Genomic DNA, 20,386 nt, shown 5'->3' on the forward strand with positions numbered 1-20,386 from the left:
ACAAATTTCCTGTTACAGAAATAATATCATTCTATGTGCCACCAAGCTGTAACTTAATTGCACTGATGCAAATGCTGCAAATTAAGCAACATCTGAGAGACTGTGCTTATGCACAGACACACGCGCACATATTTCCTTTCACTGGCTTTAACTCAAGTGACTATTTTCTAGCTACTGTGCACCAACTGTGTATTTTAGTTTATATTAATGTGAAAGAAATCACTAGGAAAATACTTGGTATTCAATGTGTCTATCATAAATGAAAGACACAAATCATTCCAAAATTTTATTGCCACAACTTTCGTATAGAAATTGCAATGCTGACAATACCATTATATAACCCAGAAGGAATGATATGCTTGAATGTAAAAATACATTTAAAACCACTGTTTACAGTGTCCCTGAAAGATAAAGTTACAGGTTTCTGTAAAACAGGTAAAGAAGGTTTTTACAATGCAATTAAAAACTTTCCACTAAGAACAATCTATTTATATTACAATACGTCTGCTGACTACAATGACCAGATAATGGAAACTGAAAAAAAAAAGTATACCCTTTTTCGTGTCTTCTCCTTTAAAAAGGGCCGTATAACTGTGTAGAGGGCATGAATATACCATGGTTGATTGACAAAATGTATTCCTCCAAACCGAGCTGGAAAACTGTCCTGTACATGAGGAAAAAAAAAAAAAATAGATGCAATGTGAGTTAACTCCTAATAGAAGTAGTACACACATGTATCAAATATATATATTTTTTTAAATGCTGAATGCTTTTATTTTATAGCTTAAATGAAAAGAAATATTTTTCAAAAAAAGTGTCCTTTCAGTGTGTGTCAGCCTTTTATACCAAGGAGCAACACATCCAAGGAGCAGACTGATTGAGAACTGTGATGAAACAGCAATGACATTCAAAAAACAAGAATGGACACAGTCTTTCTAACCTCTAGAAATGCTCTGAACATACGTCCATATTTTACCAATGCAATATATTTTTCTCCTTCCCACTTCTTTGAAATTTTATTCATTTTATTTACTTATCACTACCAGTGTCACTAAAGAGCACTGGAAACGTCCCTCTGATTTCCACTACTATTAAAAATGTCTCCAGTATTATTCATGTTTCACAAAACTGAGAATACATTATACGTATTGCATAAATGTGTTATGCAATATCCAGGACCATAATTTTTCTCATGTTGGCAGAAGCCTTCTGGGAACTTAAATGCATGGATAGAGTATCTGTATTGAAGAAATGACATTTTTTTCTTATTGAAAAACACAAAGGGTAGATAACTTCCTAGTAAAGTTTCTGATTTGCATTTTCAGTTTCTAAGTGGAGAGAGTATGCCAAAGGATTTGGCAGTCTGAAGAGGGCAGACACTCTGTCCTGGAATACTATTGCCAAACTCATCACATGTCCTGATTTTGTCTTTGTCTGATTGATCATATGCTCAAACAATGCAATAAACTGCTGCTGCTTCCCATATTGCCTAGACTTCAGGCATCAGACTTGATGAAAGCTCCTTTTTTGTTTCCCCAGGTTATGTCAGAACCTTTACTGTGTTAGGTATACAAGTTTACTAAATGAATGGCCTCCTTTTGAATCTTTATTCAACATATGGTCCATATCCAGGCAGTCATGATAGTCACTTATATCAAAACCATATTTTCTTACAGCAGCAGCAATTCGTATCTCTTGCTTAACAATATAGGTACAGACAAGGACATGTTTGCCAGCTACATCTCCTGTTCTTGTGTGGCTGCAATAATGCAGATTCAGGCCAGTGTCAAAGGATCAGACGCTCAGAATGAGGCAATCAAATATTTTGTCAGGATCATCTGCTTAAATATACTTTTTTTTTTTCTCTCCTCTGGAGACAAGATAGCAGGCCATATACAAGTATTCACCAGTCTAGATGTAACTCACAAAGCACCGTTTGAAGCATACTGATTTAAGGTCATAGAGCACACAGTAAAATATATATATATAGAGAGACAAGAAAAATTCATAAACTATATCAACCAAGCAAGAGTTCTCAAATAAGGAAAGCAGGAAGGAAACCTTTAATGAAATGTCGCCAGATAGTAATACACTTTGAAAAAGTGTATGTGCCAAGAAACCTCCATAGTTCTGCTAGTGTTAACAGAACTGCTGCAAAAAAAAAAAGAAGCCTGAAGAGGCCATTTGCTTCTCTGAACAGTACCATTCAGATACTGGTAGGCATTCCTAACCAAGGGAGTCTTATCCACTCAGAAGCAACACGACATGATGCAAAACTGTAATCAGAATAAAGATATAATTGTCTTGCACATATGCGTGTGCGTTATACAGAACTGACAAATGCAGACACACATATGCAAACTGGTTTTTCAAAATCTCAATCTATGTGATTAATACAGTACCTCCTTTTCCCCTTCTCTTTGTCACCCTTTTACTGCGTGCCACTTACCTTGTAATTGCAATATCTGTGTGGACTCAAGGAAGAAATACTTTCCATCAAGGAGACAATACCTTAAAAATATTCTGCAGGGAGGTTGACAGGTAAAACAGACACTACTAACATCTAGATGGCCACAGATGGCCAATGTGATTAACAGTCTATTTTGAAGATTTTCTTCAGAAATATTTGATTAAGAAAAGCCTTGAAATAAAACAATCCTACTGGAAGATTGTGCTACTTGCTAAATGCCCATTTCCTGCCAACACTAAATGTCAGAAAGGATGGTTGATAATATCACATGTAATTCACCCTGTTCAATATCATAAATCCCTATGCACCATTTTGAGAACACAACCTCTGATATATGAAAGGTAGTAAATTATGTCCCTATCACAGGAACCCAATGAATCCATTGGGAAGGATAAATCATTGGATGACACCTTAACCTTTCGTTGCAGGAGATACCATTCATCTATAGAAGGTTGTGCATATTTGGTTTATCCAGCAAGGAAGTGCAGTGCAGCAGGCTGCATACACAAAAGAACATTCACTATATCTGCAGAGGATATATTTTGCCATCTAAATGTCTTTGAAGGTACCTTCAGATTTAACACTGGAATGGTAACTATATTAAGGCTTGCAAAGATCAAACACTTGTTTTAATCTAAAACAGAATACAACAAAATAAACAAGACATCCCTAAAATTAATGCCTTCCTGAATAATTTTTATAAGTTTTTTAAATTAATACAAGTGCCCCCAAACTTACACACACAAAACTATGGAATGCTTATTCTTTACTGCTTAAAAAATGCCTCCCACAGAAACTGACAATTTTTGAATGAGAAGATCTCAATAGGCTATGCATGGATGCACACAGAGCAGAGCCAACAGCAATTGTATTCTATCGTGTACTCAAAATGGATTCCTTGCAATTTGGTTATTTATGAAGATATTACATTTCTAAGAGATAAATGGAGTATGTTTAGAAAGTACCACTTTTAAGATTTTCCTGCATCTTGGAATCCATTTACATGGACAATTGTGAATGTCTGCAATGATCCTCCAATAGAATATGCCATTTGACATTACAAGCAGCTCATCTTGGTGTTTTTCAGCAATTCTAAAGGCATTTTCCAAACCTGACTGAAGTTCTTGGATATTTAACATTTTATGTGACTGCACCTATGCCCAATTTCAGTTCTAAGTGGGTACCCAAAAAATTTAGAGAATGGGTGACTTGGTCAAAATGTCCTGGCATTATCAATAGTGCCAAGAGTAGAATTCAAAATCTTCTGAATGCAGATTAAAAAAAAAACAAACAAGCAAGCAAACAAAACAAAACAAAACAGCCTCATCAGCACATAATAAGACAAAAATAAAAGAAAAAAAGGCAGAGTAAGCAACAACAGCTGCTGGAGAAAGAGGCATCAGAAGGTTGTCTGGCTCTTCTCAAATCTATCTGACTAGCGCACTGGGATTTGCCAGACAGATGGCCATCCTACACAAACAGCAGGTAAGAATTTTCTCCAAATCACTGACTCTTGTGTGTTCTGTTTTGTTTTGGTTTTATGTAATTAAGTCACAGGTATGGTGGTAGTCACGACTGCCTCTGTAGACATTCTGTATTTCTACAGAAAAGCCTGTAAGCCATGAATCATACAAATCTTTAGTAAAAGATATCCCATGACAGAAAACAGTAAGAAATGGAGATCAGCCACAAAGTAAGCCATGAATTTACTAGAAAAGTAATAAATCAGATAGGGAATTACCATACCACTGAAAAGGTCTAATTATATATGCAATACTAAGGATTTTAGCATAAGCTATAACCTGTAAGCAGAAAACAATGTAAAGATACTTCATGTAAAGATATCTTGTGACATGGCCATTCCACCAACACAGACAGACAGGAACTTAGAATTAAGACCTGCGTTCCTTGTGATACAAAGCACATAAATGACAATTAACAGTGTGCTGTCAAGGAAGAACTGCAGCCTTATTCTACAGCCCTGTTTGATTACCATTGCATGGCAGTAACTGACCTCTCCTCTAATGTCTCCAGGCAGCCATGGCCCGACACATTCTACTTTACTGGGTTTCCTGACAACAGAGTTTTGCTCATACACAGAAGTTTTTTCCTCTTCCTCTTACAGTTCAAAAGATCTGTCTCCCTTCACTTTCTTCCCAAGGAGTCAGCTGCTCTTACCACTCACAGCACATGCTGAGAGGCCAGGTTTCCTCTTGCTTTGCACCACATCCCACCCTGTGCTAGGCTCAACCATGATCTGAAGAAACTCCCTTGGATTCAGAGGGGGTCCTGGCCTTCTCTGAAGAAACTGAAGGCCTGAAGAAACATCTGTAGTGCATGTAATAACACCAAAACCAGTATACCAGTACTTAAGGGAGGAAAGTGCCCAAATTCCAACTGAGTATCAGGGTCTTCTCTATGGTGTGAGCATTGTTATCGTACTAAGAGATAATAAAAATATGAAAAATAGGAGAGCTTTTTAAAGTCACAGTATTCTCATCTCCACATAAAATTTGTCATTCAAATATCCTAGGTCTACTTTTAGTTCCCCCAGATGAATTCAGTACTGAGATTATCTTTGTTTTCACAGCTGTTAAAAGTGTAGTTCCAGTCACACCTGGGTCTACTGAAAGCCCAGAGATGCACTTACAGCCCAGCCACATCTTTGGCTGCATAAGCACATTGCCCACCCCAATAGCTTGTCCAGACACACCTTACCATGTACTAACACTGTGCTTAGGCACATATGCTCTGGAGTTCTACTCTGAGGGTTTGTTGTCCTTATGGTGACAAGTGAAACTGGTTTTCTGTGGACAGTCTTGAGACATCCTTCAATGGACTGTCTAGACAATTAAAACAAACACACTCACATGCTTTACTTAAGGCTATGTTTGAGTGCTGTGCTGAATTAGGCTGTGTTTGAGTGCTGTGCTGAATTCAGGTCAAAGCATCCACGGGCAACAAGAGGCTACAGGGTCAAAACTGTGAAAATTGAATATTCATAATAAAAATCACAAGTTCAAAGATGGTATGTTAAATTATTAATGTCTTAAAGGTCACTTAAGAGTTATCTGTGAAGACAAAAAATTCAGATCTCCTCCAGTTATTCAAAAAAATCAAGCACTGCAGAGAAAAACGTCATTATGATGAACCCAAACAGTACTTTCATAATGGAAAGCTCCATGAGAAAAATACTGAAACATTCTGTAAGATGAAAGATGCAGCATGACTAAACTTAATTTTTAGTATGTTAAAGAGGAAACCATGCAAAATCAAAGACAGAAAAGCCCTGACTGGAAAATTAAAGCTTCACTTCCTTGGTACTGCAAGGTTTAAAGTACCAGGGGAACAAAGAGCCACTGCTGTGCACATAAGAAAAGTTTTGCTCCAAAACTGCAATTTTCATTGAAGGAATTAAAAAATAAAACATTTCTAATACCAAACTTCCTGCAGGCATCCATCCTTGACAGAAGTATTTACAAAAAAAACCCTGTAACTCTGCTCAAGACATGGCTTTAGACTGGGACTGTATCCACTGGTATGGTGGGATGATAAAGAGACAGGATTCTAGAAGATTTAGGACTGTTCAGCTTATGGAATACCAGAAGGCAGATGCTATCTATAACCATGCTACAGAGAATAAATGACAGATGAGGAAAGACTCATTCAAAACAAAGAACAACAATGATAACCAAACAAAACAATTTACCATGACCACAGCTTGGCTGAAAAATAGCAGAGAGACTCAAATCATGAAGATAAAACAAATATGGGGGGAAATAAGCAACCTAACTCATTTTCATAGAATCATGGAATATCCTGAGTTAGAAGGACTATAAAGTTCGTCAGAGACTTTGAGACAATGATTATTAAATTATGAGGAAGCTGATCTCCAGTTTGTAGCAACAGGAGATTTCACCTTGTGACCTGTTTCTCTGTACTAAACTTCTTAAGGTTTGAATCCCAAAACATTGTTAATGTAAAGAAATTCAAGATACTAAAGCAGATGTTTATTTGCAGTCTATTATAGACCACTTTTACTATTGGACTACCGAAAAAGCAACCAGACATTTCATTTTTCAGGTTTCATTTTTTTCAAAGGTGGTGAAATTTTTATTGATCTCTGAAATGTTTGTAACATCTACATAATCTGAATCAAAACTAGTGTTCAATGAAAGAGATATTAACTAAGAAATTTCCTCCTATCTAAAAATATATGGATATATTCATATGCTAGTTAGTTGCTTTAATGATTTTCCTCTGTAAGTATGGTGTTGTTATCCCTCAGCTGAAGCTTTTCTTTTTCATTAGATAATGTTAAACCATTTCTAACACAAACTAAAAGTGCCCAAATAAATTTTTGTTACTCTGTTCAACTTAAAGAGCACTACCTACAGGCAAATTAACATCATTCAGTGACATTCCTACGAAATAAGATTTAATTATCTAGAACTGGATGTTGTCATTTTGCTAAGAAGCTTCCAATGAAGCAATTTGACTTTTGGCAGTTCTCCTTTTCATTTCTATTAGTCCTTTTATTTTACAGCTCATATAGAAATATGTTAAAATTGAATGAGTTGAGATTAGAGAGAGATTATATCCATACAGTGAGAACATTGCTCTTTTCACTGAAGTATCTGTTATAATTTCAAATAATCTTGCATCTTTCATTTCAATATGTTAATCTTAAAAACTATATATTGGTAAGATTAATTAGGTGGGTAGTGATTTAAAAGACATCTATTTATATGCATGTTTATATATGAATATAATAATATATAAATCTATACAGAATTCATGTTTCCATTATTTAGATAAAGAACTCCAATCACTGTCATTTTTTTTTAATTACATGCACTTGATAAAGAAAATATTTTGCATAAAAGCTTTCCTCTGCATTTAGAATTACTTCATTTTTGTAAATTAACTTCGAGGCTTTTGGCCTGATATTTTGTAGGAGTTAAAGTTCAATTAGAAATCGTGTGAAATTCTTTAAGCAATATTTTCTTGTTTTGACAGAGATTTGGGAGTTTGAGTACTTTTTTTCCCTTTACTCAATTTTCATCTTGAATTTGGAAATATGAAGAATTTAGTTTTATAAAGGAAATTTAAAAATGCTGCTTTCCAAGGAGAATTCTATCTTCAGCTACAAATCCTGGCTCCTTTTTTAATTTTGCACAACACTTTAACAGTTTGGAATGTGAGATAATAGAAAGGGAAAAAAAAATACCTTTTCAAAGTGTAATACTGTTCCCAAATTGGCAAAACCAGAAAAGCAGAAAAGAGATAGTCAGTAGAGTAGGTTCTTCCATACCATTTTCTTTTCCTGTGATGGAAATCATTTTTTACAATAGGCAATTATCAGATGTGGAAATTCCCATAGGGGAAAAAAATCCATTTTCTAGGCAGCTTGTGAATGTCTTCTTAAATTAAGTTTACAGACAAATGGAAAAACACTATGCTATCAGCAAGTTTGCTGGGAGGAGGGGCTGACACACCGGAAGGCTGTGCTGTGATTCAGCAAGACCTGGACAGGCTAGAGAGTACACTTGGGTGGAGAGGAACCTTACGAGGTTCAACAAGGGCAAGTGTAGAGTCCTACATCTGGAAAGGAATAACCATGTGCATCAGTACAGGTTAGGAGCTGGAAAGGAGCTCTGTGAAGGACCTGGGTGTCCTGGTGGACAAGAGTTTGGCCATGAGCCAGCAGTGTGCCTCTGTGACCAAGAAGACCAATGGTATCCTGGGGTGCATTAAAAAAAGCATGCCAGTAGACTGAAAGAAGTGATACTCCCTCTCTACTCCGCCCTGCTAAGGCCACATCTGGAGTACTGTGTCCACTTCTGGGCTCCTCAGTTCAAGAAAGACAGAGATCTCCTAGAGACAATTTGGCAGAAGGCCACAAAGATTACTAGGGACCTGGAGCATATCTCTTTTGAAGAAAGGCTGAAAGACCTGGGACTGTTCAGCCTGGAGAAAAGGAGATTGAGAGGAGAACTTATCAATGCTTATTAATATCTAATGGGTGGGAGTCAAGTGGATGCATCTTGGCTCTTTTCAGTGGTGTCCAGCAACAGAACAAGGGGCAATGAGCCCAAAGTGGAATACAGAAAGTTCTGTATGAACATGAGAAAAGATTTCTTTAGTTTAAGGGTGATAGAGCACTGGAACAGGCTTGCCCGTGAGGCTATGGAGTCTTCTTCTCTGGAAATACTGAAAATCCACCTGGACATTTTCCTGTACAAATTCTGCAGGGAACTTGCTTTAGGAGGGGGGTTGGACGTGCTGAATTCTAGAGCTTCTCTCCAATTCCTAGGATTCTGTGAAAACAGTGCAGTGCATAAATATAATAGCACTACCTTTGTAATGTTGATGGAATAAAAATAATGCAGGAAATTACCATTCCTAAAATATATCACAGTCAAATTTCTGAAGGCAAATGTCTTTGGTCAGGAATGGCACTCAAGAGGGTGAAATACCACACCAGCATCTGAACTCCTACCAACACAGTTATGAAGTCATCATCTTTTAGTCAAAGAGCTTAACCTGATCCCAAACAGCCCGTGGTCTCTACTAAGTTCACTGCTCACAGGATGAATGTCATGGTGCTCTTCATGATGAGGGAAGCTTCCCACAGCCCCAAGGCCATTTCAAAGAGGAGCACAAATATATGCAACTTCTGCCTCACACTACGACCACTTCCAAATGTTAGAAGACTATGCAACATCATACATAAATTTGCCTTAGGGAAGCTACACCTATTTGTTCTATGAGGTATAACCAAAATATGATCTCTTATGTGATCTCATAGTTCTTTCAAAGAGGAAAGAGAAACCGTCGAAAACAACAAAGAGAGAAACAATGAGAGGGCAGGAATCAGAGCAGTAGCATAAGAGTAAAGAGTGGAGGAAAAGGCAGAGATTAAATTAAAATTAATTCAGAAAGGAATACAGAGAAATTACCACAGTGCACAGGAGAAAAACATATTCATCTTATTTCTTCTGTAGTTTGTCTTCAAACTACAGAAAAGAAAGTCAGAGAAAGAGAAATGAATAACAATCTTACACAGAGGACCCACATTTTTTTATAACAAGTCAAGACCGAATGGATTTTGCAAACCTAATCTTAAGCAGGGTAAGCAAATACCAAATCTTATAGTTTCTGTATCATATCTGCATATCATCCCAATTGGGAATTTCCCAGATGAACCAGAGCCTACCTAAGGATTTCAACCAAAATTTGCAAGAAATGACATCTGAACTGTATATATTACCTATACAGGCAATGAAGTGCACAGGTCTGCAGATGGATAGGGTGAATAGAGATAAAAATGCAAGCTTCTTTGTCGTGGCAGCAACTAACCATTGACCATCTCCAATCAAAACAATCCCCTTTTTTCCAACAGATGAAGAACTCATAAACTGTTGCCTACAGTTTAATTATCGAAAACTCTCCATATATGTAATATTTAGTTTCAGACAGGCCACATTAAAATTAGATCATCACTTCACCAGCTTCAATTTACAACAATACAACAGACTGAAAACTGCAATGATTCAAAAGTTACTTTGTGAGCCATATTTCCTCATACTATGAGGAATTACTCTTCATCAATGCAGTAGCCACTAAAAGCAGAAATCCTTCTAACTATCCAATTTTAATCTGTCACTCTATGCAAATTAGTGTCCTGAGAATTGAACTGAACTGTAAAATTGGAGGGACACTAACTAAAGAAGAATCAGATCTCAGCCACTGAGATCTAGAATGCAGCCTAATTAAGCTTTAAATTACTAGGGAAAATGAATAGCTGACTTGAGATCCATTAATAAGTATTATATTTTATTAAAAGTAGAGTTATCTTGAACTATGAAGCATATAAATTTTCAAAAGGTCAGTTTTCAGCAGTAAAAAATAATACCAGTTCCAAAAAGTGTTCAAACATCTTTATCATGGCATAAAATGTAGATTTATGTCAGCCTTCCAGCTTTAAGAAAGCCTCAGTCTGAACTGCCCATCTGTGCTTTCTCTTTGCAAAGATACTTGAAAAGATGTGGTTTCCTATAAGGTAACCCCACCACAATTTCCCTCTTCTGCACTCCTGAATGACTGCTGGTAGTATGCATACATAAAAGCCTCCAGGAAGTCCAAGGAATGACAGTACTGTTTGAGGGAGAACTATCAATATGGTTATTACTCTGGAGGACTACTGTTAATCATCGTTAATGAATTCTAACTCCAGACATCAATTCTTTCTCTTTTTAAGTCATGTGAGCATGGCTGTTTCTGTGTTAGCTGCTGCAACGTAAATCCTAACAGTCAAAAAAAAGAGAGTTTCATAAAAACTGGGCAAATAAATGAATATTTATTTTATCATACATATCTAGGACACATAATATGCAATTACTGTGTTAGTAATGAAGAAATGTGATGTTACCCTATCCTGAAATCCCACTTCCGTGGCTCTTGAAAACTCATACCAAAGGTTTCAGGAGAAAGAAGATAGAAAGTAGAAATGCAAATCTCTTCTTACTAAGAACAAAGTGCAGCCCATGTGAATCTCTTCTCAAGAAGAAAAAATAATAGTAGTTACATTCCATGTTATGTGGATACTCACAGAGAAGAACAACTGGACTCTGGCAACATCTGGAGTGCCAGTCCACTTCTGGGCTCCCCAGTACAAGGCAGACATACTAGATTAAGGTCAACAAAGGGACACAAAGACAACTAAGGTACTGTAGTACCTTAGTTAGTTGTAGCTTAGTTGTACCTTCAAGGAGAGGCTGAGAGAGATGGGGCTGTCTAGCTTGGAGAAAATGGAGAAAAGAAGGCTCAGAACATCTTATCAGTCTGTATACATACCTGCAGGGAAGATGCAAAGAGGTACTGCCCATTGCCAAGACAAGAGGCCATGGACACAAACCAGAATACGAACTGTTTGCTCTGAACATAAGAAAATAACGAAGGAGAGCACACTGCCAGTTCTGACCAAGTCAGCCACTGACAAAAAATACAAAACTACAGGAGATCTATGTATATTTTCAAAAATTTCTTCATATTCCAAGGTTGTGCTATTTTTCAAGTTCATCACCAACCAGAACACCAATGTGAAGATAGACTTCTCAAGATAAATAAAAAAAATGATCTGCGGGTAGACTTTAATATTTACCCTGTGTAATGTACTCAAGCTCTTGGTTTGCCTGAGATCAGTCACCTTTTCATCAGAAGTGACGGCATAAAGTATGAAAGCCTTAATCCACCTAAATGAAGACTTGACTTACTTGAAAACTCCAAAGTTTCATGCATCTTATTTACTGGACAAGGATTAACAAGGTGTAGATACTGCCAAGCTGTCTGCAGAAGGCTGAACAAGCTTAGCTTCCAAAAGCTGGGAATGAGTTTCTCTCCTCTGTATTGATCTATACATACCTCCGAGTTCAGCTTTTCAGAAATGTTACAAAGGGGACAGTTCAATAACAAAGTCCTAGGAAGTAAGTTCAGTTTCCATTTTGAGGCTGATTACTGCTATGCTCTTAGCATTACCAACCTAATAAAGAGTGACTGCATGTGGAAGAATTCCTTTTTCCAAATATAGCAATTGTTTAATAAAAGATATCTTTATTGCACATGTAACATCTTAAATGTTTGTAATTGTATTTTGTGAAATGTTTACTGCTGTACTGTTAATGCACTATTTAGATTGTAATGTCTCAAGTCTAATACAGTATGCTAAAATTGGGCAACATATTTATCACATACACAGCCTTAAAAAAAGTGCATAAGAAGTACTATTTCCTTACTACTCCTTCCTTACTACTCTTCTGACTTAGTCACTTTCTGATTTGCAGCCCTCTTCTATAGCATGACTTGAATTTTCTGTTTTCTTACATTACTTTCACTGTAGTGTTAGTAGTTGATACCAAGAGGAGAATTAAATCCCCAGTACATGGATGATGACATATGGCATGCCTGAATGGACTTAATGGAAGGGAGAGACACCCTGAAGACTGTTGCTTTTTTCCCATCCATTAGCACCATCCGCTGTACCTTGCTACGCCATCCGGCATACACAGGCTATTAGTCACACAACCGTGCAACCATCATCCTCTTGTCATTCACTCTATAGCTGCAAACGCCCCTGCTGTGACTGCCATGTGTACCTTCACAGGAGCCTGAAAATACAGAAGAATTCACTTCAGTGAGGATATTATTAAACATTAAGCCTTCAACAAGCTTCCATCTCCTTTTAACTGAACAGTCAAGAGTCATTCCTCAGCAACTAAGAAAAGTGACATATGCCAAGCTGAAGCAAAATCAGAGCCAATGTTAATGTGAGCAGACACAGCCTTTTTCAGTCTGTCCACTTGCAAAGCCATGTAGTTGTTGAGGGAATCTGAAGTGAATGGCACGAACGTATCGTATATCTACAGAAAATAGTTAAGCAGTTAAAATCTTCCGTTAGGTACTAACAGGTGTAGGATCACAGCAAGAGACAAATACAGATCCAAACCACATAACATATCTTAGACATAAGGTATTTTCAAGAGCCAGTGAACAAAAACACAATGAAATTTAAAAATGTGTCAAAATCATGAGTCTTTTTGTGTATAAAAATAATTATACCTCAAATGAAATATCACATTAATATCTTAAATAGATTATTACCATGGGTAATAAACCACTGTCAGTTTCTATTTGTCTGAACATTATTTGTTTAAAAACTATTTGTCAGTTTCCAGTAACCTATTCACTTTAATCTGAAACAGACTTCAGAGCTCAGACTGTCAGCGTAAGACAAAAAAGTAGGCATTTCTTATCTCCGAATGAGAATCAGTTCTTTGAGTTCTACTGGTAGATCAATTATGTATTAGTGCTGCTTCTTGACTTTTAATCCACTTTAGTTCACAGACCTCGAGCTAATGTGATGCTACCATATAAAAAAGAGAAAGGACTAGAATAAGCTATATACAAAAAGAAAGGAAAACAAAGGGCCAATTAATCAGACAAATGCCTACCATGGAGAGACAGGCTGCCTACTGCCAGCAAAGAAGGAAATATGAACTGTACAGATAATTCACTTAAATTCCCTCAAATGTAATAAATTCCAATTGAAATAACATAAGATTAATTTTAATATGCTGCACTGCTTCTTTCTGGCAATTCAGGAAAAGGAATCTGCTGATGTGTCCATATGTATACATTTTAGTACAACAGATCTAAGATCTGTTCTTATCCTGAATGAATAATATTTCAAGCCACATTCTAGATATCAGACACCAGCTGTTTGCTTAACTATTTAAAGATTGTGGCTGTGCATTTACTGAAATAGATAATTTAAAGCAATACTCCAGTCTGCTTTGCTCACTTTGGAGCCAACTGAAAAATATTCACACATAGCTCAAGCATTAAAAAGCCTTCCATTTTCTGAGCACAATTTTCTGCATCATCATATCCACTACCACAGCCTTGCAGCAATAAAATTAAAAGCAGCATGAATATTTAAGTGTTTTGTGATAAGAATGCAGCAGCTAAATCTGCAAGTGTACAAAAGGCAAAGGCAACCTTTGAATTTGAGTTCCCTGAAATACAGAACCGAGGGGAAAGAGGGAGGATTTAAAAAAAAAAAAAAAAGGAAAAATTATCTCAAAATGCTTGCTGGCTATTACTAGGAGTTGCAGTTTGAGTGCTCTAGGCTTCTATTGCCTTATACAGAGAACATTATTTGGCTGAAATCTATTTCCCATGGTGCACAGTAGTCTCTCCTGGAGACAGGAACAGATACAGCCTGGAGGTGGTACGTGAGGTGTCTGAATACTCCATTTGGTACTGGCAGTCCTCCCACACAAAATGGTTCAGTTCTGACCCATTTGATATTTGCCTGTAGGAAGAAAAAGCTCTCTTCAAAGGAGACACTTTACATGACCATTTTCATTTACTCTGGATGGAAAATATACAACTCTTCTTAGAAAGAAGGTAGTCTCTAAGGTTATAATATTTCTGCTTAAATTTTTAAAAGAACAAGAATGTCCGTGTTTTCATGTGTACAAACATAGCACCTCAGTGTTATCCTAATAGATTCCACCTTGTTATTTGATATGATTGTATGAAATGCAAGCATATGCCTGGATCAGAAATTGAACTGCATACAGAACTGATGTGTGAACTATAGACAAGCACTGTCTGTGTGTCTCAATAAATTCTGAATATACAGATTTCTTTGTTATTTTAAGTTGTTGTGCTTCTGGAAACTTTATCTCTCGGCTCAGTGACTGTGACATAGGTCACCTGAGAAATGAGGTTGTGCAGGCTCATCTCCAGGTGGCAGCCACAGTGCTGCACAATGGTGCTGGCACTTCAGTACATGGTTCCTCCTGACTCAGCTCTGCCCCTGAGTTCCTGCAGCACCATAGGAGATTGCTGTGCTTGCTGGAGTTGCCAGCTTTCAGCAGAAAAGAGCAACTGAGGCCTTGACCACTTCTGTTTGTATAAAGCCCCATGGTGCCACTGTAGAAGTAGAGGTATTAACCCCAATGTCTTGATCAAATAATAGCTCAAGTAATCTAATTCTGTACATCTAAATGCTGCACTTTCAGCTGACTCCAGCATATTTACTGCAGCTTTTGGCTGCCTCAAAGTGTCACCAGACACTGAAAAACACCAGACATGACTATTCATTTGATGCAAGATGCACTTGTGTCATCACACTGCAAACACTTCCAATTATAAGCACATAAAAGCTAATAGCAGGTGATCCTGCTAAACTCAACTTTGTGAAATTCCAGCCTTTCTCCACCACTCACCTACAAGGGTGAGTGCAAAGATCTCCAGAACAGTGTTCTTTAAATAGAGCTTGCTCTCTTGAGCTCTTTGGGGACTTAGCACCAGTTTGAATGCATTAGGTGTACTCCGTAGTCTGTCTATCTTCTTAAAATGTACCAGAGGAAATACCAAGATGCACAAATTAATGTTTTACAAAACCCAAGTGACATCTATGTCAGGCATTTAGCACCCATAAGCTTTCATAGAGGAGAAACTCAAACTACACCATGAAATTTAGAGAAGTTCAAAGCTACCCTGCACTTCTACAAACATTTCGGCAGTTTTTGTACATCAACACCACTCTCAAAATGGCCTTCACATGTAGCCAGCCATTTAGGATGACAACAACTTTAATAGCCAGGATGTAGCTATTCCATGGCCTCAACAGCAGGCAGCAGCACTGGGCATGTCTCCTTTATTAATACAGCCATTGCTGCACTATGTTAGAAATACTCTCCACTGACAGCTGCCCATTATAAAACAGTGGAAAACTCATAAAAATATGAAGTAATGTAACATTCTTATGTCTTACACAAAACAAATAAATTCACTTTCGAATAAAAGCTATAGACCTTTTAAATACTACTGATTACACTGATTAAATCTTTTAAATACCACTAATTAAACAGAATGGCCACTCAAGCACTATGAAGTCTATTGCATAAATACATTTTAAGGAGTCTTGAGAGCTGTTTCCACCCACTCTAGTGAACTCTACTGAATAGTTTTTTCTCAAGAAAATTAGTATCACATAAATTCTTTTGTTCACATTCTGTTGAAACTTTTCTTGTCCAAATTCTGTACAGCCCAGAAAATAGAGTGGAAATAGCTTCAATATGTAAACTGTTCTCCAAGCAGAACACTTTCTAATTTTTACTTTCTTATCTATTAACTCTTCAGTATCCCAGTTCCTTTCCTATAGAACTGAGCAATGTAGTGTTACTTAAGAGCAATGTTAAGTAGGTAATCTTAAATAACATTAAATAAAATAATCTGAGGAACTGATATATGAATGGCACTGTATTTGTACAACATCGGATGGGCAATACTTCACCATGCAGCCAGATATTTTCTTGGTGAATTTAATTATATTATAAAAAAATTTTAAAAAAATGTTCCTGTGCAAGGACACAACATGACACCTGCATGTTTGGAAATTCTGCCAATATTCTTCCTAACTCAGTAGTAACTCAAGAGTATCAACCTTAACAGATGAGAATCAATAATGAAATTTGTGCTTAGGGGAAGTGAGGGCACAGAAAGTGCCCATCTTGGAATCAGGACCAATCTGAGCACAGAATTAACAAGTCTAAAGTAACCAGTAATATGCTTATTCACGTTAACAGTGAGTTCTCATGGTCTTAAAGAGAACATCACCCAGGCTGTAAGATTCTTTTTATTCAAAACTACACATATCAACTATTTCCTGGCAGAAAATGGTTCTCTATTACTGAATATCTATTGAACCCTTTTTATGTATGAGAGACTTCATAAACATAGTAATAAAAATAATTTACCTCCTGTCATCAGCAGGGTGAAAAGCACAGCCCCAAAGCAAATATAAGTTAGGCTAGCAGAGAAGTTGAATTCATAGTAAAAAAATACTGTGATCAAGACCTTTTCACAGTCCTGTATGTCACAGAAGAAAAATCAATTTACAAGTATTCTGTTTCTTGAAAAAAAAAAAACCTCTCCCTCACTGTGTGTTTTTTGACATAAAAGTAGATACAGTCACAAAAAAATAATAAAAATAAATAAAAATAAAAAAATTAAGTGATCCTTTCTGGAGTGCTATTGCTAAACTAGTGGTGACAGGTTAATAGAATCCAGCACCAATGCAGAAAGCTTGATATACACATTCTACTAGAGTATCAACTTTATAAGTTTATAGTTTATATAGTCCACACAAACTATGAACCTTCCCTAGTCTGTATCCATCACACTGAGAAGTGTCTCCAGTACCACACAAAGCAGTAAAAATTGCAGTTGCTGTTCACATGCACAAGTAAGTGGGTGATCTAGCATTACTGCAGACATAAAGTATTCCCAGAGATGATCATACCACAATGCCCTGAACACAGCTTCTAGCTGGAAGAGAAGATACTTTTTTTTTATTATTTTATTATTTTTTTTTTTCCAGACATGGGATCTGAAATAATGCCTGAAGCAAGAATCAAACCAGAAGCCAAAATTTTGAAATTCAATCAAGTAACTCTCTGTCTAATCTGGCAGGCCTAGCTTTGTTGAAATTCACATCAAATTGACACTGGCTCTGGTGTTCTCCGTTGACAGGTGGGGGCTGCAGGAGGGTGCAGGCTGCAGGCACTGTGATGCACCAAAGACCACACATGCATACAGCCTGAGTACAGGGCAAGGAAAAGTGTGAGGATGTCTGATAAAGAAGAACAGAGGCAGCGCAAACTGGAAAGTTCTGACCTCCTGCACTGGATCATCTTACCTAGCTCAAGAAAAGGGTAGCAGAGGTTTGGACAGGCTTTGATGAAAGTTCCCTGCTTAAAGTTCTTCTGCCATAATGGACAACAGCCTTATTATATTAAATGTGTTAACTAGAAATTTAATTGTTAAAACTAATTAAAGATATTTAAATCTTGGCTTTGACTCACTGTTAAGTAATACTAAGGGAAACTAGGATCTATTTTAGGAACACGAAAATGAGGACAAAACTAACAGCATACATAAACATGAAACCCTAACCCCTCAAGTCACACTGCACAGCAGATGTGCTCCACATTTCAGTCTCACCTGCCCCATGACACTTTCACCTGTTACCTTGGAAACCTACCCACAGATGAGGCTTTTTAGTACCAGCTCCTCTAATTGTACTCCCAATTACATTTTCTTGCAGCAGTGGCTCCTATTTTTACTCCTTCTTCTTCCCTTGTCATTTTCTTTAGCAAATAAATGCATCTGTCTCTTTCACTCTTCATCTCTCCTCCATTCAATTATCATTGCTTAAGAAATGGGATGCCCTCAACTGCTGTATCACCCATTTTCTGCCCCCTTCCCAGCCTCTCCATTCTATGCAGACTGCCCTCCCCACATTTCAACAGTTCACCCTTGTATTTACATCCTCCTCTAGATCTTTTCTTTTTTTCCTAACTCTACTCTGTTTCCCCTTTGGCACCTGTTCAGTTCCTGTTTTTACCACAGATCCAAATAACTCTGCCCTTCTCTAACATTTCCTTTCCCACTATGTGCCATCCCTGCAGAATTAGCTTTACTTGCAAGCGTTTAACTGCCATCCCCATGCTGAAACACATCTCCCTACAGACATTCTGTCTTCCACAGACAAGCCTCACATTTCATACTACTTGGCTGAAAGCTCACTAACCAACATGAAGCTCAAATTCTCTTATTTTTTATTTTCTGTAGAGCTATTGCAATCCCCCAAAACTCTGTGCTAGTCAAATATCCTTGTTTTCATCCGTATAGTCCTGTTCTCTTCTTGATACCATTGCTCTCAGTGCAAGACCAGCACCTAAAATCCCTACCTTGACAACAGTGTAGGTATCAATTTCAGTCTGATGAGTCCAGGGCTGTGAACTTCAGTCCATGTAAGAATGATCAAACCCAAGAGAAAAAGAACAAGAACATATCTTTCACAAGGAAAAGCAGAGAAGTAAATCAGACTGACACTATCTGGATGAAGATAACTGCAGACTATGTGAATACTAAATGAATCTGAATGAATCTCCTCTGTAGTTTTTAATTGTGTGTTTAAAACAAAAACAAACTTCTGAATGAGGAGGTGTGAGCAGAAAGCAGCATCTAGTCCAGTCTGATGCACTAATGGCAAAAAAAAAAAAAAAAAAAAAAAAAAAGTTCTGCTTAGCAGAAAAACATGTCTCCTATAATACAATATGTGAATCAAAGCAGACTATAGCCAGAGTTCACTGCAGATTATGGAACAAAACAAGTTATTCTAAACTAGCCTCCCCATCAGCCTGCAGTTGATCCAAACTATGGAATGCCAAATAAAAAGCTGAATAGCAGGTCAGAACTTTGCTCAGACCATTCCAGACTAACTTCAGGAAACAGATGGCACCAGTGACTCAGAGAATCTCCAAAAGGCTCCCATCTCACAGCAATAACCTATGTCCCAGTCCTGTAGCAGTTTGTCATGCACACAAGCAGTATTTTTCAAGCGTCAAGCTGGTGCTGGTAGGAAAATGCGACAGCATTCTCTCACGTATAACTTCTTCTATTAAGACCTGTTTAAATTCTGTTCTGCACTCTTTCACCAGTATGGACCTATGGGTGAAAAGGCAGTTCTTTAGGAAACAATGCTGGACAACATAAATTACTGCTCATTGTTCTACTTTTGACTAAGTTAAAATTGCTAAAAACCTTTCCAGGAAAGAAAAGCCTCAGGGAAAACATAAGTCTTGTGAGTTAGACCTCATGATTTTAAAGGAAATCAATTTCAACATCAAGGTCTGTTTAAAAAAAAAAAAAAAAAGTTTCAATTTGGCTTTTCTATTTTCTAGGGTTTTTTTCTCAACTAATGCATTTGCAAAATGAAGTAGAACAGTTGTAGCCTTGTTCTTTATTGCCTCTTCAAAATCTTTTCCATTTCCAACTTGTAAAATTAACATCACTCCATTTCTAGTGTGGCAAAACAACTATGAAATTGTAATTGTACTTCTTTTCCCAAAAAGGAGCCACATCACAGATTGAAAAGAACACAGATGAACTCTGGATTGACATCCAGTTCTGGTGAGAGGCTTCTAGCTTAGGTATAGTACAAAGCTTAGGTAAAGTAAAAACTATGCAGAAACAAACTGCAGAGAAGAATGGTGCAAATGACTATAGTGATGGTATTCTTAAAGCCACAATGCTGTAATGACACAAGCACATTAAAGTTCTAGACAATGATTTAGGCAAAATAGCACAGAATGAGACAATTACATTTTGAACCAAATTGCTATTTCAGGAAGTTGTTCCAAAATGAAAGATTTAGATGATGCTTTTGTGTTCCTCATCGCTGATACAGATACTTCCACTCTTAATTCAAACATAGTCACAGTCTCCTTTCCATTTGCCCTCTCAACTCTGTACACATTGCTCGTTTGATATACT

At 37.1% G+C, this 20,386-nt stretch overlaps 1 protein-coding gene across 1 annotated transcript in view; it reads right to left on the bottom strand.

Annotated features, from left to right (window-relative positions):
- The window catches only part of CLVS2 (clavesin 2), a 58,202-nt gene that overhangs the window by 15,981 nt on the left and 21,835 nt on the right, over positions 1-20,386 (bottom strand). Inside the window, exon 3 of the mRNA XM_031611124.2 lies at positions 554-664. Within this exon, the coding sequence (XP_031466984.1) occupies positions 554-664 (111 nt within the window). The remainder of the gene's footprint in view (positions 1-553; positions 665-20,386) is intronic.

The sequence above is a fragment of the Phasianus colchicus genome, chromosome 2 (genome assembly GCF_987193195.1).
Source record: "Phasianus colchicus chromosome 2, bPhaCol1.hap1.1, whole genome shotgun sequence".
NCBI lineage: Eukaryota > Metazoa > Chordata > Aves > Galliformes > Phasianidae > Phasianus > Phasianus colchicus.